Source organism: Babylonia areolata, chromosome 15, assembly GCF_041734735.1.
Source record: "Babylonia areolata isolate BAREFJ2019XMU chromosome 15, ASM4173473v1, whole genome shotgun sequence".
Taxonomy (NCBI): Eukaryota; Metazoa; Mollusca; class Gastropoda; order Neogastropoda; family Buccinidae; genus Babylonia; species Babylonia areolata.
Window position 1 is genome coordinate 16,520,568 of NC_134890.1, and position 25,572 is coordinate 16,546,139.

Genomic DNA, 25,572 nt, shown 5'->3' on the forward strand with positions numbered 1-25,572 from the left:
ATCCCAAAGGCCAAGTAACCCCCAAAACTGCTGCAATAAAAAGTCAGTCCGATCCTGTGTACTAGTTTGAGAGTCATAGACTTCAGTTCACGAAAGGCTAAGCAGCTGTGAATGAATTCTATCTGCAGCAGAGAAACCATTGATCATAAGCTCCCCCCTTTTTTTTTTTTTTTTTGCAGTTGGCCCAACTATGGCATTCTCTGATGCAATTGATTGATATGGATATTTATATAGCGCCTATCCTTGGTCGGAGACCAAGCTCTAAGCGCTTTACACACATGGAGTCATTTACACAATAGGTTGCCTACCTGGGTAGAGCCGACTGACGGCTGTCACTGGGCGCTCATCATTCGTTTCCTGTGTTTTTTCAATCAGATTTCAGGCACGCACACCTACACACTGAGACAAACGTGTAGCATTTAACATTCACCTTTTAGAAATGTCATTTGATGTCAGCGTTTGGTCTTCACACATATGCATTATGCTGTTGCTTATCCCAAACTGAGTGGTAGTCTTTCCATGTAATATGTACACATGTGCTTTACTATTCACTTGTGCCGACACGTGCGTAATGACATTTTGTTTACTTGTTTCTCGTCAGGCACTGTTTTATCTCTTCTCCTTTTCTCTTAACTCTTTTTCTTATAACTATTGTAAATAAAAAATTTTTTTAGAAAAAACAATTTGCAATCCAGTGTTCACGTGCATGACTAATCACATGACCATAATCATAACAATCAAATTCCTGGTCTGACAGTTGACAGCCCGCTTAGAAAAACCAACTTGCAATCCAGTGTTCACGTGCATGACTAATCACATGACCATAATCATAACAATCAAATTCCTTGTCTGACAGTTGACAGCCCGCTTGCTTGAGTAACAGTTGATAGCTTTCCCCTTTTCGCGTGACTGATATGATGTCCGACATTTACCATGTGTTCCTTCCCCTCTCTCTCCCTCCTTCTCTGCCCTCTTGTTGACTCACTTGTGTAAACAAAGTGAGTCTATGTTTTAACCCGGGGTTCGGTTGTCTGTGTGTGTGTGTGTGTGTGTGTATGTGTGTGTGTGTGGTAAACTTTAACATTGACGTTTTCTCTGCAAATACTTTGTCAGTTGACACCAAATTTGGCGTAAAAATAGGAAAAATTCAGTTCTTTCCAGTCATCTTGTTTAAAACAATATTGCGCCTCTGGGATGGGCACAAAAAAAAAAGAAAAAAAAGCCTAATTATATGCAAACTGCATTTACTGTTATATTTATATTTTTTTGTATTCTCTAAACTTGGCACTTTGACCTCTTATTCTGACACAACAACAAGAGCAGTCATTATTATCATTTTTTGTTCAAACAGGAACTTCTTTTGCTAAGCATGGAAGTTTTATTTATTTTGCAAACGTTTTGGTGCAGATAGTAAAAAAAGGGAAATTACTCTGTAATTAATGCTAGGGGACTTAATTTATCACAAGTGAGTCTTGAAGGCCTTGCCTCTCTTGTTTTGTTCCTTACTTTACAGCAGCAGAGAGCTGTGTCATCAGTGGTTTCTCCACTGCAATGGGAAGTCATTTACAGCTTACCCTTTTGTGAAGGACTATGACAAACTAGGAAGCAAAACTGCACTGGCTCTTAGTGCTGCGGCTTTGGGGGGCTAGTTTGCCTTTGTGAACCATCCTAACACCAACTGTCCAAAAACCCTCTTGGCCGAGAGAGTGGGGATGTAACTTGGGCAAGACACTCTCCACTGTAATCAAATTCTCGCCCATGTGGTCGGGACAGCAGTTGCTTCCTCTGCTGTTCTGATGGTCATAGTTGAACACGACTATCCCACAACATGTCGTATCGAAGGAGTGGCGCTTGGGAAAAAAACAACAACAACTGTTTTCTTGGATTCATGAATGTACTTTTTGTTTTTGCATTTAATGTATGCGTGTGATTAATTCATCCTCTTTTGTTTTGATTTTGACTTGTTTACCCAGTCGTCCAAATATATATCTTATATCATTTTGTCCTTTCATGCACAAGTCTTTCAGTTTAGATTAAAGCAATCAGAAACCAACTGTTTGGTTTCTTTCCAAAGTTACAATGTTAATACTTTAAACGAAACGTTCTTTGATATTAGTAACACTTGGACAATATATTGATTTACACACACACACACACACACACACACACACACACATATATATATATATATATATATATATATATATATATATATAGCGAGAGAGAAAGAGAGAGAGAGAAAGAGACGTCACACACACACACACACACACACACACACACACACACATGCATACATACATACATACATATATAGTGTATACCGACACACAGACAACCGTGTTATCACACAGACGCAAGCTGTGTGTAAACAGACGAGTGAGCCAAAACCAAGCGTCTAGGAACATCGGCATATATCAATTGTAGATTGCTTTACTGACAAACAGATTGCGTTACAAGAACATTTGTCTTTGCATCTGGACCACACCCAACAGGGAAGGTGTGTTTTTATCAGAATATCAGTGTGTGCGTGTACACTGATACACGCGCGCGTGTGTAAGTGTTTGTGTGTGTGTGTGTGTGTGTGTTTATGCGTGTGTAGATGCTCGTGAACTGGCGCAGGTGTATGAAAACACTTCAGTTTGATTACCGCGCAATCTGGAAGACAAAACAGAGAAACAGTAGATGCAGGCACTAAGTAAAGAAGCAGAAGGTGATGAGGCACAAGGAAAGGTGTGTGTATGGACAGGGGGGTTGGAGGGGGGTGGAGGGGTGAGAGTGTGTGTGTATGTGTGTGCGCGCGTGGGTATGTATGTATGTATGTATGTGTGTGTGTGTGTGTGTGTGTGTGTGTGTGCATATATATGTGTGTGTGTGTGAGTGCATATATATATATATATATATATATATATATGTGTGTGTGTGTGTGTGTGTGTGTGTGTGTGTGTGTGTGTGTGCAACCTGTAGCAGACTAAAATACAGCGTTCACTTTGCTTCACGGACCAGGTGAGATGTTCACCTGACGACTTTCTTCCACCAAGTGAGACGTTCGCCGAACGACCTTCCCCAGTTCCGCGTCAATGAGGCGTAGCTGACTGCTGAACCACCAGAATCACTGGCTGCCCGCCAGACTGCATCCCCCACGCACACACAACACACCCTCTCCCCCTCCCCCCTCACACTCCCCATCCTCTCCCTCCCCAATGCTGTTTCCTTCCTTCACCTACACGCCAATGACCAAGCGGCGCTAACACTGAAATAATGTGCAGCATGCAAAGTACGCTTCAGAACTGGGTGCAGCAGGTTTCAGACTACTTTAAGTACGATCAAGACAATTTAACAGATTCCTAAGCAGCTGCAGCTGCAGGAGATATTAGTGTAGAAACAAACAAAATGTTAGCGAGGTAATGGGAGTTCAGCAGTAATTAATGATCAACAAAAAGGATGTCGGTCATGTCTGTACTCACTTGACGTTGTCTGCCTTTGAGGAGCGGCAGTTACTGTTCTTTCTTTCTTTTTATTTTAATTAATTTATTGTATCATAAAAGTAGAAGAAGTTTAGCAATGTCCTATTAATAAATAAATAAATAATAAATAAGATATAACAAAATATTAAGTAATGAATTATTCAAAAAATGAATAAATAATAAGAAAGAATTGCGAAACACTTTAAAAACAATTTCTTAACCAAAGTCTATCTCTTTCTTTCTTCATATCTGTTGCAGCCGTCGTTGTGTTATGTGCACACGGAAAGCTTTGCAGCTGGTCCGGAAGGAAGCCATTATGCTTACATTCTTTGCACTAGTGTTCGTTTATGAGAGTGGTTTCTCAAAAGCATTCGTCGCTAATGATTATTTTCAACTGTCTGCATGCAGCCATTTCCACAAACCATCCCTTGTCTCTGCTGATGGTTGTAAGCAGTTTGTTGGTGAGTTCGCTTACCTCCTGATAATTTGTTTCGTCTTTCATGTGATGGTTTTACTTGATGTAGTTTTTCTTTATTTCTCTGTCAAGTGTTGTAAAGCCTTTTTTCCCAGGAGGGCGACAAATCAAACAAGAATGGTGGGTTATTACGGATATCTATGTTGTATTTTGCAACTGATCATAGATATGCATTTTCTTGTTCTTCGTTCGTAGGTTGCAACTCATATGTACACGAGTGGGCTTTTATGGGTATGACCGTTTTTCACTCCCACCATGTGGGCAGCCATACTACGTTTTGGGGGGTATAGACATGTTTTACACACCTGTGAGGATGGAGAAGTTGGTACGGCGTTGCACGTCCGATCAGGTGTTCACAAATCATCAGGTAAAGGCGATTTATTCCGATTGTTCTCACTCCACCTGGTTACCGAAGGGCGCAAAAGCCGAGTAATTAGTTAAAACGTTTGACTTTTAATCTGAGATTCACGGGGTTTGAATATTTGGTGACGGGCGCAATAGTCGAGTGGTTAAAGCATTGGACTGTCAATCTGAGGGTCCCGGGTTCGAATCACGGTGACGGCGCCTGGTGGGTGAAGGGTGGAGATTTTTATGATCTCCCAGGTCAACATATGTGCAGACCTGCTAGTGCCTCAACCCCCTTCGTGTGTATATGCAAGCAGAAGACCAAATACGCACGTTAAAGATCCTGTAATCCATGTCAGCGTTCGGTGGGTTATGGAAACAAGAACATACCCAGCATGCACACCCCCGAAAACGGAGTATGGCTGCCTACATGGCGGGGTAAAAACGGTCATACACGTAAAAGCCCACTCGTGTACATACGAGTGAACGTGTGAGTTGCAGCCCACGAACGCAGAAGAAGAAGAAAGAAGAAGAATATTTGGTAACGGTGGCTGGTGGGTAAAGGGTGGAGATTTTTTCCGATCTCCCAGGTTAATCCTTTCACCGCCAGTCAGTTTAGAGTGCAAAATTCCCTTGTGCTACAAACACAGAAAATACCGTGTCTGGTAATAGCTGGGGATTCCCCCTTCGATGTGTGGAAAATATGGCCTGTCCTACCACCGAACATTAAGAGCAGTAGGTTCATAGATAAAAGACCCATGATCTGATCACCCTTCAGTTATATGGGTCCTCTACCTAGCTGCTGCATATATGCGAGCTTGGCAGTAAAAGGGTTAATATACGTGCAGACCTGCTAGTGCCTGAACCCCCTTTCGCGTGTATACGCTCGCAGAAGTTCAAATACGCAAGTCAAAGATCCTGTAATCCATGTCAGCGTTCGGTGGGTTATGGAAATAAGAACATATCCTGCATACACACCCTCGAAAACGGAGTATGGCTGCCTACATGGCGCGGTGAAAACGGTCATACACGTAAAAGTCCACTCGTGTACATACGAGTGAACGTGGGAGTTGCAGCCTACGAACGAAGAAGAAGAAGGAGGAGGAGGGGGTGGGGGTATCTGAGGCTGAAATCAAGATGGACCTGTCATCTCAAAGATTTACTAACTTTTACAGTGTGGTGGTACGTAAAAGGGTCGGACACTGACGTTTACAGAGTGATGGTACGTAAAGGGGTCGGACACTGACGTTTACAGAGTGATGGTACGTAAAAGGGTCGGACACTGACGTTTACATAGTGATGGTACGTGAAAGGGTCGGACACTGAAGTTTACAGAGTGATGGTACGTAAGGGGTCGGACACTGACGTTTACACAGTGATGGTACGTAAAGGTGTCGGACACTGACGTGTACAGAGTGATGGTGCGTGAAGGGGGTTGGATCTCTATCTGGAACTGAAAACTGAAAACTGAAACGTGTTTGCAGGCGGGGGCAGGTTCTGTGAAGAGGACCAGTACCGCTGTCCCAACGGCACGTGCATCCCGAAGACTGCTGTCAGGGACGGAGTGCCAGACTGTGAGGGCGGGCTGTATGACGAGAGTGAGTCACCCTTTCCCTTCCTCCCCTCCCCCCTTCCCCCTAGCCCCCCCCCCCCCCACCACCCCCCTCACCGACCACCGCCCCCACCCTCCCACATCTTTGTTTTAAAATCCTCTTGCATTCGCATATGTTAATAAGCTCTTTGTTTTTCTTTTTTATTTATTTTCTTTTTTTTTTTTTGGTGTTGTTTCTTTGTTTCTAATTTGGGTCGAATTTTTTACGGCAACGTGAGTGGATGTACCACTTTTTTTTTTTTCCAGAGTGGAGGTGCTGTGGATGTGCTGTGTGTGTGTGTGTGTGTGTGTGTGTGTGTGTGCTGTTTATGATGCGAAAATAGTGACTGTTTATTCGTGGTTGATTCTTTTTTTGTGTGTGTGTATGTGTGTTTGTTGCTTCTCTTTTGTAACGTGTAATTTGTGGAGTGGCATCAGTGAATGTTTGTTATTTGAATTTTCTTGAGAATTGTTGTTTCTTTATTGTTATATTTGATTTGTGAATCGCTGTGAGCCTCTCTGTGAGGGAACAGCGCTGTGGAACAGCACTTCATTATTATCATTATTATTATTATTCATCAAAACCCTCTTGTATTCGCATATTTTATGTTCGCATATGAGCTTTTTCTACTATTGTCTCCACCAGTACCTATGTGTGACGGGACATTGATTAAACTAAATTCCTCCTCCTCTTCTTACTACTATACGGAATTTTCCGTACTTAGATAAAAAAAAACCCAAGTATATTGCAAATTTATACTCTGTCTGACAGACATTTGCCATATTTGAAACTGAGAGCAAATGTTTCCTTGAATTTGAATATATACATACAGATCTATTCACTCTTTCAACGGTGTCTAACTGATTGATTAATTGGCTGATTGATTGATTTTGATCTGTCTCTGTCTGTCGCTCTCTGTTTCTCTGTATCTCTCTCTCTCTCTCTCTTTCTTTTGTAAACTTTTCTCTCTCTGTCTCTTTCACTGTGCCTCTCTATGTGTCTCACTGTGTCTCTCTTTCTCTCTGAATCCCTCTATCTCTCTCTCTCTCCCTCTGTGTGTGTGTGTGTGTGTGTGTGTGTGTGTGTGTGTGTGTGTGTGTGTGTCTTTCTCCATATTTCCCAGTCTATCAAAATCTGTTTCTCTATCTCTCTCTCCGTCTGTTTGTATGTCTGTCTTTGCCTCTCTGCCTGTCGTTCTGTCTGTCTGTCTGTCTGTCTCTCTCTCTCTCTCTCTCTATATATATATATATATATATATATATACATACATCTGTATGTGTCTGCCAGTTTCGGTAAGACACGGGGCAACCCACGTGACGCGCTGTATGCTAATGATGTGGTGCAGGTGGGCCCATCTGTGAGGACGATGAAGTGCCGTGTGCACTGGATGGCACGTGCATACCACGTGACAGGCTGGAAGACGGCATCAACCACTGCGGGGACAACTCCGATGAGTGTGAGGAGGAATGAATGAATGGATGGATGGATGGATGGATGAATGAATGAATGGATAGATGAATGGATGGATGAATGGATGCACGGATGGATGGATGGGTGGATGGATGAATGAATGGATGGATGGGTGGGTGGGTGGGTGGATGGATGGATGGATGGATGGATGGATGGATGGATGGATGGATGGATGGATGAATGAATGGATGGATGGATGAATGGATGGATGGATGGATGGGTGGGTGGGTGGATGGATGGATGAATGAATGGATGGATGGATGGATGGATGGATGGATGGATGGATGAATGAATGGATGGATGGATGGATGGATGAATGGATGGATGGATGGATGAATGAATGGATGGATGAATGGATGGATGGATGAATGAATTTTATTTCTGAGGTTAATAGAATGAGCAACAATGCTTTTGTTTTCATCCAGCCGTCCAAAAAGTGGAATATTTGGGGGAAATGTAAACAATTAAAATTGAAAATAACATCACACAAAATCTCACGAGAAAGGAAAAACAAAATCGTAGCATCACATTCATAACAAATCATGGAAAGGACTACATGAAAATTGTGCACACAAACGCAAACATACTCTTTAGAATAACGTATACACGTGGAGAAAATGTAGAGAAAAGACAAAACAGACAGATAGACAGACAGACATGCAGGCAGACAGACAGACAGACAGACTGGCAAACAGAGACACAAAGGGAGGGAGGGAGAGAGATGTCTTTGAGAACAGTATCATCACATGGCATTACTTAATTCATATGATAATGATAATAATAATGGTATTTATATAGCGCTGAATCTTGTGCAGAGACAAATCAAAGCGCTTTCGCACCAGTCATTCACACGTATGCATAATTCTAAAACTGTAGAAACTAAAGACAAGGAAGAGGCAGGCAAGGGAGGCTATTTTGGGAAGAGGCAGGTTTTAAGGCCAGACTTGAAAGAGCTGAGAGTGGAGACTTGACGAAGGGAAAGAGGAAATTCATTCCAATCGCGAGGTCCAGAGACAGAGAAAGAAAATAGCTTTTTTTTTTTGTTTTCACCAGAGGAGGAGAGGGAAGAGGAGTGTGCATGTTTGTCGCTGATGGCTTACCATGCCCTATTTGTCAGGTGTCACTCACTCACTCTGTATTGTGACATGTGTCAATTTTCTTAGAAGATCATGTATGTTCGTTCACATATTCCTTCAAATCATTTGTGTGTGAACCAACAATAAAAAAAAATAAAAAAATTCGGAAAGTACCTGTCCATTCCTAGCAGTTCCATGATATAGGAAACTTATATTTATTACTAAACAAACAAGCAAGTAAACACACAAGCAAAAATATTCAGGCTTTCTTGAATACTGATTTTGTAAGGAGATCTGAGAGACAGTCATGCCCCAAAGCACATCCCATTCAGTTTAGAACGGGTTTTAAAAAAATCAACATACAACTGAAAAACACAATGCAAAGTAAAAGCGGGTTGTGGGTAGCTTGAGAGCAAAACGGCTTCCTTATTTATCTTAAGCTGAAAAAAAAAAAAGAAACTAAATTAGTTTCGAGCTTGAGTATCACTGAACCTGTAAAATGTTAATGTATGTGTATCTGAAGATGTATATGTATTGTATGTCTTTTAACGCATGTCTATGCATGTACAGATGGGAGCATCAATGTACTTAAGCTAATTTCTTTTTTTTTTCTGTGTTTTCCCGGACTTTCTTGGGTCGACCACCGTTTTATTTTGTACATAAATTTAATATGACAATTCAGAATAGATGGAAAAGAAAAAACAACAACAAAAAAACAAAACATAAAAAGATTTTTTAAAATCTGAATACAGTCAACATTAACAATGACATATGGAAGTCATAACCAAGACCAATACCCAGCATTCCATAACTATATCATTGTAATCAATAGCAATTATGGAATGAATCACCCATACAAGAAAAAGCATACAACTTTTCATTTACTGAATCAAGGCATGTGGAAAACATAAGTTAACATCATTTTATCATTTGTTATTGAGCTTCATTGTTGGAGACTGATGTCAGGAAAAACTGACAGCCGCATCCAAATTTTGCACTTGCTTAACTGATGTTGAGTCACGTTACTGGAAAGAAAAAAAAATGGACGTTAAAATTGTCATCCATCTCTCTTTGAAAAAACAAAACAAAACAAAACAAAAAACCTCTCTCTCTCTCTCTCTCTCTCTCTCTCTCTCTCTCTCTCTCTCTCTCTCTCTCTCTCTCTCTCTCTCCCTGCCCCCCTCCCTCTCTCCCCCTCTCTCTCAATTACACACAGACACAAAAAATAAAAGTCTCAATCCTACACATCGAATGTTAGCCAAGACTCAAAGAAAATACAACATCAAGAATTAACAGAAATTAAATTCTATAGAGAAAATACAAGAAATTGAAAACAAAAAACTAAAGTGCAAAGACCGTTCACTACTACTACCACTACTGAAGATGATGATAATAATAATGATGATGATGATGATGATGATGATGATGATGATGATGATAATAATAATAATAGCATTACAGTGACATCCATCTAATTTCTTTTTTTTTTAAATTTTCGTTTGAATACTGATTGAAAATAAAATCCAGATTTATTGTTGCTTTCTTTTTGTCTTTCTTTTCTTTTTCTATGTCTGTCTTTCGTGTATTATATATCAGATTGATTCTCTGTAGTGTATAGATGTATCAAACTGATTTAAGAAGAAAAAAAACAAAGTAACTTGTTGTGACTGTGTGGTCAGTCAAGTACCCATGTACCCGCGGGGAGTTCACGTGCACGGACAGCCTGAAGGAGGGGGCTGACGAACCCTGTGTACCCATGGCCTCTGTCAGGGATGGTGTGCCGGACTGTGCCGACGGCAGTGACGAGGGTAGGTATAATATATATATATATATATATATGTGTGTGTGTGTGTGTGTGTGTGTGTTAGTCAGTCGTGTCCGACTATGACCACAGGAGGAGGCAGCTGCTGTCGTGACTATCTGGGCTTGAATTTATGACGGTGGGGAGTGTCTTGCCCAAGTTACATCCCCACCCTTCTCGGCCAAGAGGATTTTAGGACAGTCGGCGTTGGGATGGTTCCCAAAGGCCAACTAGCCCCCAAGGCTGCAGCACTAATAGCCAGTGCTGTCTTCTAGTTTGAAAGTCATAGTCCTTCACAAAAGGCTAAGTTGTAAATGACTTCTCATTGCAATGGAAATATTGTTTGATCATATAACTTTCACTTTGATGTTGCTTATGCCAGTCTCTGATATTTCGTCGCGGGTAGATACCGTCCACAACCAAAACACATTCTTTTTCAAGGAAGTTTTAGTGCTGTCTGCTTCCGTACTACGCTGCCAGTATTTTGTATTTCTTTTGATCACAACAGATTTCTCTGTGTGAAATTCGGACTGCTCTCCCCAGGGAGAGCGCGTTGCTACACTGAGAGCGCCACCCCCCCTTTTTTTCCCCTATCGAAGTAGATATTTCTACATAATTTTGCCAGGAACAACCCTTTTGTTGCCGTGAATTCTTTTACCTGCACTAAGTGCATGCTGCACACGGGACCTCGGTTTATCGTCTCATCCGAATGACTAGCGTCCAGACCACCACTCAAGGTCTAGCGGAGGGGGATAAAATATTGGCAAAAACAAAATGTCTGACCACACATTGGCTTTTATATTTTGGGAAATGAGGGTTTAAAGGGGGGTGAGTAGGCCAGCTCAGATGTTCGTGGAAAACAGCAAGACACTCGATGTAGTATCTGCTTTGATGACTGATGAAAAGCTAAATGATTGACTGTCAAGAACAGAAGCTGCCTTCACGTCTTCAGTTGACTTGTGATATATCGATTCCAACTAACTACTGGAATCATCTTTGTTGTTATTGTTACTGCTCTTTTTTGCACTTCGTTGCATTGTAATGATAATACGTAAGTGATGATCACATTAAGAAATGAAGGTCAATATCAGCATCTACATTGTTATCAGTTACATTATCATCATCATCACCATCATCATCATCATCATCGTTACATCACCACCACCACCAACACCATCATCATCATCATCTTCACCATTGTCACCACCATTATAGCCACCGTCACCATCATCAACATCACCACCATCAGTCACCGCCACCATCCTCATCACCACCACCACCCTCATCACCATGGTGACACAGACAATCCCTGACACTGGTGGGCGTGGCGGTGTGGACAGACCTGGTGTTGGGGGCGCAGTGTGACGAGATGACTGACAGCTGTCACATGTACGTGGGCCACTCCCACTGTCGGCAGGGTCAGTGTCGCTGTCAGCCGGGCTTCACTCCCGTGGGCGTTGGTCAGTGTGTCACAAGTGAGTGCTCTCTCTCTCTCTCTCTCTCTCTCTCTCTCTCTCTCTCTCTCTAAGTATTCAGGATAACTACATTTATATGCGTACATGTTTGTGTGTCTCTTAGAACAACGGCAGATGTGTAAATCGGCCAAAGTGCTAATATCTTCACCGTTGGAAAATAAAGATTCATTCATTCATTCTCTCTCTCTCTCTCTCTCTGCGAGGGTCCCGGGTTCGAATCTCGGTGGCGCCTGGTGGGTAAATGGTGGAGATTTTTCCGATCTCCCAGGTCAACATATGTGCAGAACTGCCAGTGTCTGAACCCCCTTCGCGTGTATACGCACGCAGAAGATCAGATACGCACGTTAAAGATCCTTCAATCCATGTCAGCGTTCGGTTTGGTTATGGAAACAAGAATATACCCAGCATGCACACCCCTGCCTACATGAGAGGGTAAATAAATTATAAAAAAAAAAAGTTACATGTTTGTCTGAATGTGTATGTGTACGTGCCTGAACTCTGATTGAATGAAACAGGAAACGAATGATGAGCGCCCAATAGCAGCCGTCAGTCGGCTCTACCCAGGTAGGCAGCCTGTTATGTAAATGACCCCGTGTTTGTAAAGCGCTTAGAGTTTGGTCTCTGACCGAGGATAGGCGCTATATAAGTATCAATATCAATATCAATATCAATATATATATATCTCTCTCAGACGCACTCACACACACGCGCGCGCGCGCGCGCGCGCACACACACACACACACACACACACACACACACACACAAACACACACACACACACACACACACACTCGCTCATGTCATTGGATAGGAATTTTTTGGGGGGTTAACACTGTGGTGGAGGTTTGGAAGAACACTAAGCTGGAAGAGATGTGTGTCGGTCAGTTCTGCAGACAGAGAAGGGGGTGGGGGGTGGAAGGAGAGGAGGAGGAGTGGGGAAAACAACTGGTCACCGCCGTTACCAAGGTGATAAGTGATGACTCTTGACCAACAGGCAGTGCTGTGATTATGGCAAGACTGGTTTATAATTCTCGCCAAGATAAAGTGAGGATTCCTGAAAAAAACAGGCACTACTATGGTTATCAGTGGCAGGCCAAGTTTATAATTCTCGCCAATATAAGTGATGTTTCTTGAACAACAGGCACTACTATGATTATAGCAAGACAGGTTTATCATAATTCTTATACAGAAAACACTACTACGATACGATTATGCCAAGACAGGTGCTAATTCTCATACAACAGACTATGGTCATGCTTCGACATGTGATGATAACTCTTATGCAACAGACACTACTATATATATATACTTATGCGGACAAGTTATAATTCTTATGCAAAAGACACTGCTATGATTATGTCAATACCTGATAGTTCTTATACTTCACACTTCTATGATTATGCCAAGATAAGTGATAATTCACACACAACATACACGACTGACTATAATTATGTCAAGATAAGTAATAATTCTTATACAACAGACGCTACAATGATTGTGCCATGACAAGTGATAATTCTTAAACTGACAAACACTACTTCAGTTATGCCAAGACAAGTGATAGTTCTTATACAACATGCACTTCCATGATTATGCCAAGGCATGTGATAATTATTATACAACGAACGTTACTATGATTAAAGCCAAAACAAGTAATAGTTTGCATATAAAAGACACCACTATGGTTATGCCAAGTAAATGTTTTATTATACAACGGGCACGACTATAAAGCAGGGCACAAGAAACGGCTTTGGTGGAGAAGATTCAATGGACGTATTTGTCACAGGGAAGGTTACTCCCCAACGATACTCCTGATTTACTGAAATATGTGAGTGTACGTGTGCGTGCGCGCGCGCGCACGTACGTATGTGTGCGATGCATACCAGACCTACTCCAATACCACTACACCAACAACCACAAAAAGGAACCACTTCACAACCAGACAGAGACAGAGGAGGGGCAATATTGGACAGAACGATTGCACGCTACGACATGTTGGATTTGTCAGGGTGTATAAATGATGGCGCTCTTCCCATCCCGTTAGCAATGCCAGCAGCTTGAGGCGGGTAGCGGGTGTAGTGTGGATGTGGAGATGGGGGGTGGGGAGGGGGAGTGGAAGCAGGTGGATGCTTTCAGAAGTCGTTATCCTCCATCAGTACACACACACACCTCCTCCCCCCCTCCCCCCTATCTGTCGGTACCGAGACCCCCACACTCCAGACCTCAAGCCAAACACACCGCAGACGATTGACGGCGGAGATGGGAGTTGAAAGGGAACTGCTGGCAGTTTGTTATGACGCCAGTGAGAAGGCAATCATTGTTCCCGGAATAGTCCCCCTCCCCCCTCTCCATCCCTCGTCCCCACCTCCAGCCCCTTTCTACTGCCCCCCCCCCCTCCCCACCTCCTCCCCACCCCCACCCCCACCCCTCGGCCCCTCTCTCCTCAATCCTTTCCTCCCCCGCCGTGCGTTGTGAGCTACACTTTGCAACAGGGTCTTTTACCTGCAATTTTTTTTTTATGTCTCTACCACGATCGCGCTGAGTGGGCTGCATTCCAACCTCCACTCTCCACCCACCGCCTCTCCCTCTCTATCCCCTCTCTCCCCAACCACGAGAGTTCCTATTCCAAGAAGTGAGTTCCTGTCATCTCCGGTATCTCAGCAAATTAAAACACAACACACAAAAAAAAACCCCACGAAACTCCCCCTTTTCTTCTTTCTTTAAGTTTTGCTTATTCGTGTTATTTTCTTTCCTTGTTTGTCTGGGGTGTTTTTTTTTTTACCTGTTTTACTTTCATTTCCCCCCTGCGTGAAGACGTTGATTTCAGCTCGTGGGTGCCTTGCTAAGAAGACTGTTGCAATGATTCAGTCTTGACAGAATGAGAGACAGCTGCAGTGTAAGCTGCACCACGTGTTAGGTTAGCACGAGTTACAGACAGTGACAAGGTTTGTTAAAAACGGGAACTGATAATAGATATGTCTAGGTTAAATGGAAGATCATTATCCACAATAACACCAGGAGTTTTCACAGAATATGAAAAAAATAGTATTGATGAATCACCCATTTTCAAGAATTTTACAGGGACTTGATTTTGTTTGGAAGCATGTCAGCAGAGAAGAAAAGGACTTTCGTTTCATCTTCATGTAGCCGAATAATACGATTCGATATTTCATATTGCTTTCAGAACAGCATTTTCCTCATTAGGTACATAGGAATAAAGTTCAGAATTGTCTGCGAAGAAATAATAGAGGAAATTAAATATTTGGCTGAAATCAGCCACCTCTCTTATTTCGACAGGGAACAGAAAAGGATCAAGCAGTGATCCCTGTGAAACACCACACAAGAGCATCAGAGTTGACAGAGAATGACCAACAAGAACTTGCTATGATTCGGCGACAACCAGATGAGTACAGGTTCCCTCAAGACCAGTCACATTGTTGTGCAGTCTCTTGAGAAGCAAGGTGTGATCAATTGTGTCAAAGGCAGCACTCAAATTTGACAGGACAGATGGCGGGTCCAATAGCCGAATGGTTAAAGCGTTGGACTTTCAATTAGGGCTCCCGGGTTCAAATCACGGTGACGGCGCCTGGTGGGTAAAGGGTGGAGATTTTTCCGATCTCCCAGGTCAACAGATGTGCAGACCTGCCTGTGTCTGAACCCCCTTCGTGGGTATACGCAAGCAGAAGATCAAAATACGCACGCTAAAGATCCTGTAATCCATGTCAGCGTTCGGTGGGTTATGGAAACAAGAACATACCCAGCATGTACATCCCCGAAAACGGAGTATGGCTGCCTACATGGCGGGGTAAAAACGGTCATACACGTAAAAGCCCACTCGCGTACAAACGAGTGAACGTGGGAGTTGCAGCCCACGAACGAAGAAGAAGACAGGACAGAAACTGCATCGTTACCATTGTCAGCTACCGTAAGGAGATTATTCACTGTGCGAACAAAAGCCGCTTCAATGTTAGGTCATATCTGTATTGCTGACATATAGGTATAGCACCCTGTGCTCTTTCCGACACCACTTTGTGATCTGAAAGAAACACCTGCATTGACATATACTGTATTCTGCACTGAAAACTTAGGCGGGCAACTTTCACCTGTTTCTGCGAGGAATGTACTGTGCCAAATGACTACGTGCTCATGGACAATGCTCATACATGTAGGACAATGTTAGATACATAATGTCCAGCTCAGTCACATGAAACCGATTCACTACATAATGTCTAGCTACGAATCAAACGTGAGTTAGGAAAACACTGTTGCCAACATCACGATGCACGACCGGCTGTTTGCCGAGGTCAGGTGAATTTGCCAAAACATCCCTGTAGCTGTAAGTCTACACTCCCTTAGATGATTAACTAGCATGTGTGAATCTGTCCGTAAGCTTTGGCATCTACTTGGAACTGAAACTGAAATGGATACAGGGTGCACCAAGTTCTTAGAATGAAAGGAGGCATGACGAACCGTTCGGTATTGCCATTTTTCATTAACACATTCGCTTCTCTCTCTCTCTATCTCTCTCTCTCTCTCTCTCTCTCTCTCTCTCTCCAAATTCTGTAAATTTCCCAGTCAGCATAGATTAGCATTACTCATGGCTTCTCGGCATGAACAGACCATTCGCAATGTGTCCATTTATTTGTTTAAAGCATTCAGACTGCGATGAACTCTGATGTCTTAGAATACTGAAGTTTGTTCTTGATGATACGACCGCTTTTTTCTTGTTTTGTTTTTACATGATCATGTGGATGTACCCCTTCGTGGGGGGCAGTGCCCTATACATGAATAAATTATCCGTATCCGTATTCCTCTCTCTCTCTCACTCCACGTGTGTGTGTGTGTGTGTGTGTGTGTGTGTGTGTGATATAATTGCCAATCTCTCCGTGTGTGTGTGTGTGTGTGTGTGTGATACAATTACCTGACTTTTGACAGAACCTGTTCTAGTTCGGTCAGTGACAAAGTTAACAATGACCAAGGACAGAAGCAGGAACATCACAGAGTGACAGTGACAATGCCTTTAATTAGTCTCCACAGACCACAGAAAGCACTACAACATCGCTAGAGATTTATTTGCCGTGATCCTTATAGCAATTTGCAGGTACATACGACGGGTGCAATAGCCGAATGGTTAAAGCGCTGGACTTTCAATCTGAGGGTCCTGGGTTCGAATCTCGGTGCACCTGGTGGGTAAAGGGTGGAGATTTTTCCGATCTCCCAGGTCAACATATGTGCAGACCTGCTAGTTCCTGAACCCCCTTCGTGTGTATGCGCACGCAGAAGATCAAATACGCACGTTAAAGATCCTGTAATCCATGTCAGCGTTCGGTGGGTTATGGAAAACGGAGTATGGCTGCCTACATGGCGGGGTAAATAAATTTTAAAAAAAAATCGGTCATACACGTAAAATGTTACATGTCTGTCTGAGTATGTATGTGTGTGCGTCTAAAATTTGATTGAATGACACAGGAAACGAATGATGAGCGCCCAGAGGTAGCCGTCAGTCGGCTCTACCCAGGTAGGCAGCCTGTGGTGCAAATGTCCCCGTGTGTGTAAAGCGCTTAGAGCTTGGTCTCTGACCGAGGATAGGCGCTATATAAGTATCCACATCAATCAATCAATCAGTCTTCTTCTTCTTCTTCATTTGTGGGCTGCAACTCCCACGTTCACTCGTATGTACACGAGTGGGCTTTTACGTGTATGACCGTTCTTACCCCGCCATGTCAGGGGGTGTGCATGCTGGGTATGTTCTTGTTTCCATAACCCACCGAACGCAGACATGGATTACAGGATCTTTAATGTGCGTATTTGATCTTCTGTTTGCGTGCACACACTAAGGGGGTTCAGGCACTAACAGGTCTGCACATATGTTGACCTGGGAGATCGGAAAAATCTCCACCCTTTACCCACCAGGCGCCGTCACCGAGGTTCGAACCCCAGACCCATAGATTGAAAGTCCAACGTTTTAACCACTAGGCTATAGCGCCCGTCAATCAATCACTCTAACCCACCAGTCTCGCCCCTTCTGCTTGTGCTTCTGCATTGGGTAATAGGCAGTGGTACTCAAGGGATGAAGACTGCAGCGATTTCCTGTGTTTGTTTCTCTTTGACAATTATTGTGTGATTTCTGATTTCCATTATCCCCATCCACATGTAATATGCGGCTTCTGTTCAAACGTGTGTGTGTGTGTGTGTGTGTGTGTGTGTGTGTGTCACTGTGTGCGCGCGCGCGCATGTGTGTGTGTGTGTGACTGTGTGTGCGTGCGCGCGCATGTGTGTGTGTGTGTGTGTGTGTGTGTGTGTGTGTGCGTGCGCGCGCATGTGTGTGTGTGTGCAGTGTGTGCATATGTGAGTATGCACAAGTTTTTATATTGATATGCACTTGTATGTAACCTAATTTCTACTGTATCTGTGTTTGTGTAAGATTTTCGATTTTATGTTTGTATCTTGTTATGTACTATCCCCCCCAATATTCCTTGTGACCCCGGTACACTTTGTAATACTGACATATTCTATTCTATTCTATTTAGTCTCTTTTGTCTTATTGAAACGAGAAGCAAGGTGTCGGCATGGTTCAAACGCTTATCTGCCAGTATAGTGTCCGTGAGGGTCTGTGTTCGAATCCCGTTCTCGCCCTTTCTCCCAAGTTTGACTGGAAAATTAAACTGAGCGTCGTGTCATTCGGATTAGACGATAAGCCGAGGCCACGTGTGCAGCACTCACTTGGCGCACTGAAGAAGAACCCATGGCAAGAAAAGGGTTTGTCACCTGACAAAATTTGTGGAAGAAATCCACTCTTGATAAACACACAAATAACAAGAGAGGCAAGGCCTTCAAGACTCACTTGTGATAAATTAAGTCCCCTAGCATTAATTACAGAGTAATTTCCCTTTTTTTACTAGCTGCACCAAAACGTTTGCAAAATAAATAAAACTTCCATGCTTAGCAAAAGAAGTTCCTGTTTGAACAAAAAATGATAATAATGACTGCTCTTGTTGTTGTGTCAGAATAAGAGGTCAGAGTGCCAAGTTTAGAGAATACAAAAAATATAAATATAACAGTAAATGCAGTTTGCATATAATTAGGCTTCTTTTTTATTTTTAAAAAAATTTTTGTGCCCATCCCAGAGGTGCAATATTGTTTTAAACAAGATGACTAGAAAGAACTGAATTTTCCATATTTTTATGCCAAATTTGGTGTCAACTGACAAAGTATTTGCAGAGAAAATGTCAATGTTAAAGTTTACCACAGACACACACACACACACACACAGACAACCGAACACCGGGTTAAAACATAGACTCACTTTGTTTACACAAGTGAGTCAAAAATGCACGCACGCAAGGCCTGGGTCATTTTGCTGGTCAGGCGTCTACCTTGCAAAATGAAGTGTTGCCTATATGGATTTGTCCGAACGCGATGGCGCCTCCTTGAGAAACTGAAACTGCAAAACTGAAACCAATCCTTGAGGTATCTTCATTGAACTATGCATCCAACATTTCCAAAACGTCCTAATAGTTCTGCACACACTGCTGAAAGGTGACCTTTTTTGTCTTTTTTCTTTTTGTTTTCTTTTTTTTTTTTTTGCTGTTGTTGTTGTTGGGGTTTTTGTTTGTTTGTTTGTTTATTTGTTTGGGGTTAGGTTTTTTATGTTTTGGTTTGGTTTGGTTTGTATTTCCCGTTGCAGCACAGTTAGGACATCGATGTACTGACAGCGCCTCCTGTCTCGCCAACGTACCGTCCAGTGTATGTCAGCAAGGAATCTGCACGTGCGCACCGGGGTTCATGCAGAACGGAACAGACTGCGTCAAACGTATGTCTCGTGTTTTCGCACCCCCTCTTCCGGTCATGACGTGGTGTTTAATGATGTGATCTATAATCATAATATGCACGTGAACTATAATCATAATATGCACAATATGCACTGAATGGAATGTTCTCTTTTTCACATTACAATTGCATGCCATGAACGATAACTGTGCACAATATTCTCCGGATGAAATGATCTCTCTTTTCACATTGCAATTCCACAATTACTGACAAATGAACTGTCTGGCAATTCATGAGTTTAAGCCACCTTCGCAAACCCGCATGTGTCTGTGCGTTTTCGCATGTGTGTGTGTGTGTGTGCGTGAGTGTGTGTGTGTGTGTGTGTGTGTGTGTGTGTGTGTGTGCTGTCATCGTTTAGGGAAACATCTAATTCTCTTTCCCATGTCAACTGCTGACTCGATGATCTTCTGTCATTTTAAAGATACTGTAAAAAATAAATAAATAAATAAATAAAATAAAAAAAACCCATCTCACAAGACGGTTTTTTTCAGCAATCGTTACGGTAGGTGGAGTCTTCTTTGGTTAAAAAATACTGAAGACATGTCGACAGTCGGTTTTGGTTACCAGTAACTGATCTGTTGTGACTGGTATGTAGTGACAGTCTGGTCTGTATTGATGGACTGGTCTGTAGTGACAATCTGGTCTGTATTGATGGACTGGTCTGTAGTGACAATATGGTCTGTATTGATGGACTGGTCTGTAGTGACAGTCTGGTCTGTAGTGACAGTCTGGTCTGTAGTGATGGACTGGTCTGTAGTGATGGACTGGTCTGTAGTGACAGCGATGCACTAGTCTGTCTGCAGTTTGTCGTGATGAACTGATCTATACTGGTTGGCTGTTCTGCAGAGATGGACTGGGCTGTAGTGACGGGCTGGTCTATATATAGAGTTGATGAAAGGTCTGTGGTCTGCAGTGACAGTCTGTTTCTTGGAGATGGACTGTCTTTACAGACAGTCTGTATTTGTGGACTGGTGCTTAGTGGTAGACTTGTCCGCAGTGATGCACTTGTTTCTAGTGATGTAAGAACTGCAGTGGCCAAGCAGATACTGCGGAGGAAGTGGGGCTGGATCGGACACACCCTCAGGAAGCCAGCGTCCAGCATCACGCGCCAAGCCCTGACCTGGAACCCGCAGGGAAAGAGGAAGAGAGGCCGGCCTCGCAACAGCTGAAGGCGCAGATACCGTGGCAGAGCTGAAGCAGCAAGGGACCAACTGGACTGGAATGGCCAGAACAGCCCAGAACAGAGTGTGATGGCGAGGGGTCGTCGATGGCCTATGCTCCACCAGGAGCGATGGGCAAAATGAATGATGAATGATGTATTTGTGGACTGGTGCTTTGTGACAGACTTATCCGCAGTGATGCACTTGTTTCTAGTGATGTAAGAACTGTAGAGGTGGGGTGACCTGTTATGACAGACTGGTCTCCAGTGGTCTGTTGCTATTGATAGATCTGGAGAAAATGGACTGTTTGTAACAATACTGTGAATGTCGGCAGTCACGGACAGTCTACTATGGACCGGTCTGCATAGGAGGCATAGTCTGTGGTGACAGAGTTGTCTGTTGTGATAGAGCGGTATCTAGTCACAGACTGGTTTCCAGTGATACAATGGTCTGTCATGGTATACAAGATATCGGTTTTCAGAATCTGGAAGCAACACTTGTTCACATCTGCGTATGCTTTTCCACAGGTTCTGCACAGTTTTCGGCTGAGTTTGCTTTTAGATGACTTTTTGTGTCTTGTGATGCAGCTCCGGTGCCTCGCCATCAGGGTTTTGGACGACCGTCATAAGGAGTAGATACATATCTTTATGTTACCTATTGATTAATATCTGGATCCAGAGACGTCTTCAAAGGTACCTTCCACTATGGCCTTGCACTGAACAAGTGATTCCAGTAGCTTTACCCAGTGCTATTACCAGTGTCGACCCTAGCCAGCCAGGGCTACTGAAACATCTGGAGACATCTGCCGGCGCCGGCCTTAGCCAATCAGGGTATCTGAAACATCTGGAGACATCTACCGGCGCCGGCTTTAACCAATCAGGGTATCTGAAACATCTTGAGACATCTACCGGCGCCGGCCTTAGCCAATCAGGGAAGTAGAAACACCTGGAGACTTCCGCCACAGCAATTTTACACGAGTTGTCTTTTGTCGCAGAGGGAATATGCAGCATCTAGCTAAGGGCTGTTCTGGGAGAGATTTACATCTGACGGCTGTGTGACTAGAGAATTCCCAAAGTTTGCCAGCCCCCAATGACCTCAAAATACCCTCTCCCCGCACCCTTTACAATTTTCCCCCGGTATCTTTTTGTGGGTGGTTACCCTTGAATGACCACTGGGATCATTTGTGAGTGGTTAAGATGGAAATAGAAATTACTTCTTTGTAAGGATTTCACAAAGGAAGGGGGTCGTTCTGGGCCATACTTTAATGACCCCCAACCCTCCGTCTCTCCATTACAACTTAACGGAAGCAAATGTGGGGATCTTGCTTTAATGGCCTATATTGAAACATCTCCCGACTCGAACGTGGCGAAAGTCTCTGACCCTTCGCAACGACATGGTGAAGTATGGCAAAGGAATCTTTGTAGACTAGACGCCAATGGGTGTCAGTCAGTCCTGACTAGTCGAAATTCACCCTCGTGGATCATTTCAGGCTGGCCTTCATAGATCCCTGGGTATTTAATGTGGTGTGGACTAGCAAGATTTGACTCTGGGGTAAAAAACTGACGCGGGTACGAACAGTCTGTTACACCGGCATAGGGCCTGCAAATGCCCACTTGCTATGTCAAGGACTACGCCATCAGACGGACCCAGTCCAGTTCTACACCACATGCATCAAATAAATCAGAAGGGATCCTGACTGGTCCCACGTTGACGTTCCTGTGCATTCTCCACGCGCCGTGATAGAAAAGCTGGCTGACTTTCCGACGCCCTCGTCACTGGCAGTGGGTATGCACAGAGCTCTCTCATGCGCTCGGAAAGTGCAGCGAAACGAGACGATGTTTTCGTTCGAGAGGTAAGACATGCCACCCCAACCCCCCAACCCCATCCTCCCACCCCCTCCCACTCACTCACTCACTCACTCATTCCCTTGACCGCTGGGGTCGTTGGGGGGACATGAGGAAGATGTCATAGCTCGCCACGCCGTTCTGTTGGCAGCTGTCGTGAGGAGATCTGGCATCGTCATTTTGGTCCATTCCTTGACGTTGTCGGACCAGCTCTTTCTGTGCCGCCCCCGTCTTCGCTCTCCCTCAACAGTCCCTTGCAGGATGGTTTTGGAGAGGGTGTTATGTCGTATGACGTGACCAAACCATGCCATCTTCCGTCGTTTGACAGTCGCCAGCAGTGGTTCTTGGGGCCCAACAAGGTTGCTGACCAGGTTCCGCACATAGTCATTGGTCTTGTGCTCCTTGTAGGAGATGTGTAGTAGTCTCCCCTCCCACCCTCCCTAAAAAAAGAAAAAAAAATCTAACATGGCACAGGAACGAAAAGATCGAGGGGGTGACAAAGGCGATATGACGGAGGTTCCCAGAGCGGTCCGACCTCATAGCAGTGTGTGGGGAAGGAACATGATGGAGTGGAGACTGGACAGAAACATCAGTGGAAGGATCCACTCCCCTGAAGCATGACTGATCACCTTGAATATGCTTCGTGTCTTTAGATGGACTGATCCGTGTCCAGAAAACAGTAGGGTATGATACGATACGATACGATACGATACAATACGATACGATACGATACGATACGGCACTTGTTTCTTCTATTTGTAGTTCCTTTCGGTAAAGTTACGTCTGTTGTTAATGGATGAGGATGAAATACTTATTAATGTGTAGTGTCTGTACTTATTGGCTTTTTTTTTCTCTCTTTGTTCTTTTAACATCACTCCTATTGTTTGTATAGTATATGTAAAAATATGTATGTATGTAACGTTTCGATGGCCCCAGGGGGAACAAGAAATAAACTGTTTGCCTTTGCCTTTGTACAGCACGGCATAGCATAGCATAGCATAGCATAACATGGAATGGCATGTTACGGCACGGCACGGCACGGCATGGCACGACACGGTCACCGTCATTATTATAATTATCATTATCATGATGATGATGATTATCATTATGATTATTATCATTCTTCTTCTTCTTCTTCTTCTTCTTATTATTATTGTTGTTGTTGTTGTGATTTGAAGTTGTGTATTAGCGTGTTGTGATGGACTGCTTCTTGGCGTAAGATAATAATAATAATAATCATTATAATAATAGTAATGGTATTTATATAGCGCTGAATCTTGTGCAGAGACAAATCAAAGCGCTTTCGCACCAGTCATTCACACGCATGCATAACTCTAAAACTGTAGAAACTAAAGACAAGGAAGCGCAGGCAAGGGAGGCTATTTTGGGAAAAGGTGGGTTTTAAGGCCAGACTTGTGTGGAGACTTGACGAAGCGAAAGAGGAAGTTCATTTCAATCGCAAGGTCCAGGGAGTGTATGTAGAGGATGGACCGCACCGAATGGTCTGTTGAGATAGTCTGATCGATATCGATAAACTGCTCTTCTGTCGTGATGGGCTGGTTTATATTGATATTTTATATGATAGGCTTGACTGCTGTGATGAATTTATTATTGCGAAGGACTGATCTTCGATGATGGTCTATGGTGATGGTATGGTCTGTAGTGATGAAATGGCATGTACTTGTGATTGTTCCTTTGTCTGTAGAAGTAGCTCTCCTCCCAGGCAGGTAACTGAACCCCGGTCTCCCGCGTGACGAGGGTGGGGGGAAATGGGGTGGTCGGGGGATACTGACCACTATCCTGCCGAGGAGCTGACCTTTAAGGGAGGAAGGTGGCAGAATGGTTAAGACGCTCATGGTTAAGAGCGCATGGACGCTCTGTCCGTGAGGGTCTGAGTTCCATTCCCACCCTCGCCCTTTCTTTCACATTTGACTGGAAAAATCAAACAGTTGGGTCATTCCGATGAGACGATACACCGAGATCCCGTGGCAACCCATGGCAACAAAACTGTTGTCCTGGAGTGATGGCCTAGAGGTAACGCGTCCGCCAAGGAAGCGAGAGAATCTGAGTGCGCTGGTTCGAATCACGGCTCAGCCGCCGATATTTTCTTCCCCTCCACTAGACCTTGAGTGGTGGTCTGGACACTAGTCATCCGGATGAGACGATAAACCGAGGTCCCGTGTGCTAGCATGCACTTAGCGCACGTAAAAGAACCCACGGCAACAAAAGGGTTGTTTCTGGCAAAATTCTGTAGAAAAATCCACTTCGGTAGGAAAAACAAATAAAACTGCACGCAGGAAAAAAATACAAAAAAAAATGGGTGGCGCTGTAATGTAGCGACGCGCTCTCCCTGGGGAGATCAGCCCGAATTTCACACAGGGAAATCTGTTGTGATAAAAAGAGAAATACAAATACAAATTCTGTAGAAGAAATCCACTCTGATAGGTACACAAATATACATGCATTCACTCAGGGTCTGACTAAGCGCGTTGGGGTTATGCTAGTTCTTTCGGCACCTGCCTAGCAGATGTGGTGTAGCGTATATGGATATGTCCGAACGTAGTGGTGTCTTCTCAAGAAACTGAACCTGTAGAAGCAGACTGATCTGTAGGATAATCACAGCCCTGAATGGCCCCTTTGAGGACAAAAAAACCCCCAAAACAACAGAGGCAAGGCCTTCAAGACTCACTTGTGATACATCCAAAAAAAAAAAAAAAAAAAAAAAATCCAAGCTTTTTATGCATTGAGTATAATTTCAAACTGTAATGTTTAAGATGAGAAAGATCAGTTTAAAGCTAATTAAGTCCCCTAGCATTAATTACAGAGTAATTTCCCTTTTTTCCTTTTTTACTATCTGCACCAAAACATTTGCAAAATAAATAAAACTTCCATGCTTAGCAAAAGAAGTTCCTGTTTGAACAAAAAATGAAAATAATGACTGCTCTTGTTGTTGGGTCAGAATATCAGATCAAAGTGCCAAGTTTAGAGAATACAGAAAAATATAAATATAACAGTAAATGCAGTTTGCATATAATTAGGC

At 43.4% G+C, this 25,572-nt stretch overlaps 1 protein-coding gene across 1 annotated transcript in view; it reads left to right on the top strand.

Annotated features, from left to right (window-relative positions):
• Positions 1-25,572, top strand: part of LOC143290451 (uncharacterized) — a 97,442-nt gene that overhangs the window by 25,969 nt on the left and 45,901 nt on the right. The window contains exons 2-6 of the mRNA XM_076599892.1: positions 5,769-5,882; positions 7,222-7,332; positions 10,102-10,230; positions 11,564-11,698; positions 19,386-19,511. Coding sequence (XP_076456007.1) covers positions 5,769-5,882; positions 7,222-7,332; positions 10,102-10,230; positions 11,564-11,698; positions 19,386-19,511 — 615 coding nt within the window. The remainder of the gene's footprint in view (positions 1-5,768; positions 5,883-7,221; positions 7,333-10,101; positions 10,231-11,563; positions 11,699-19,385; positions 19,512-25,572) is intronic.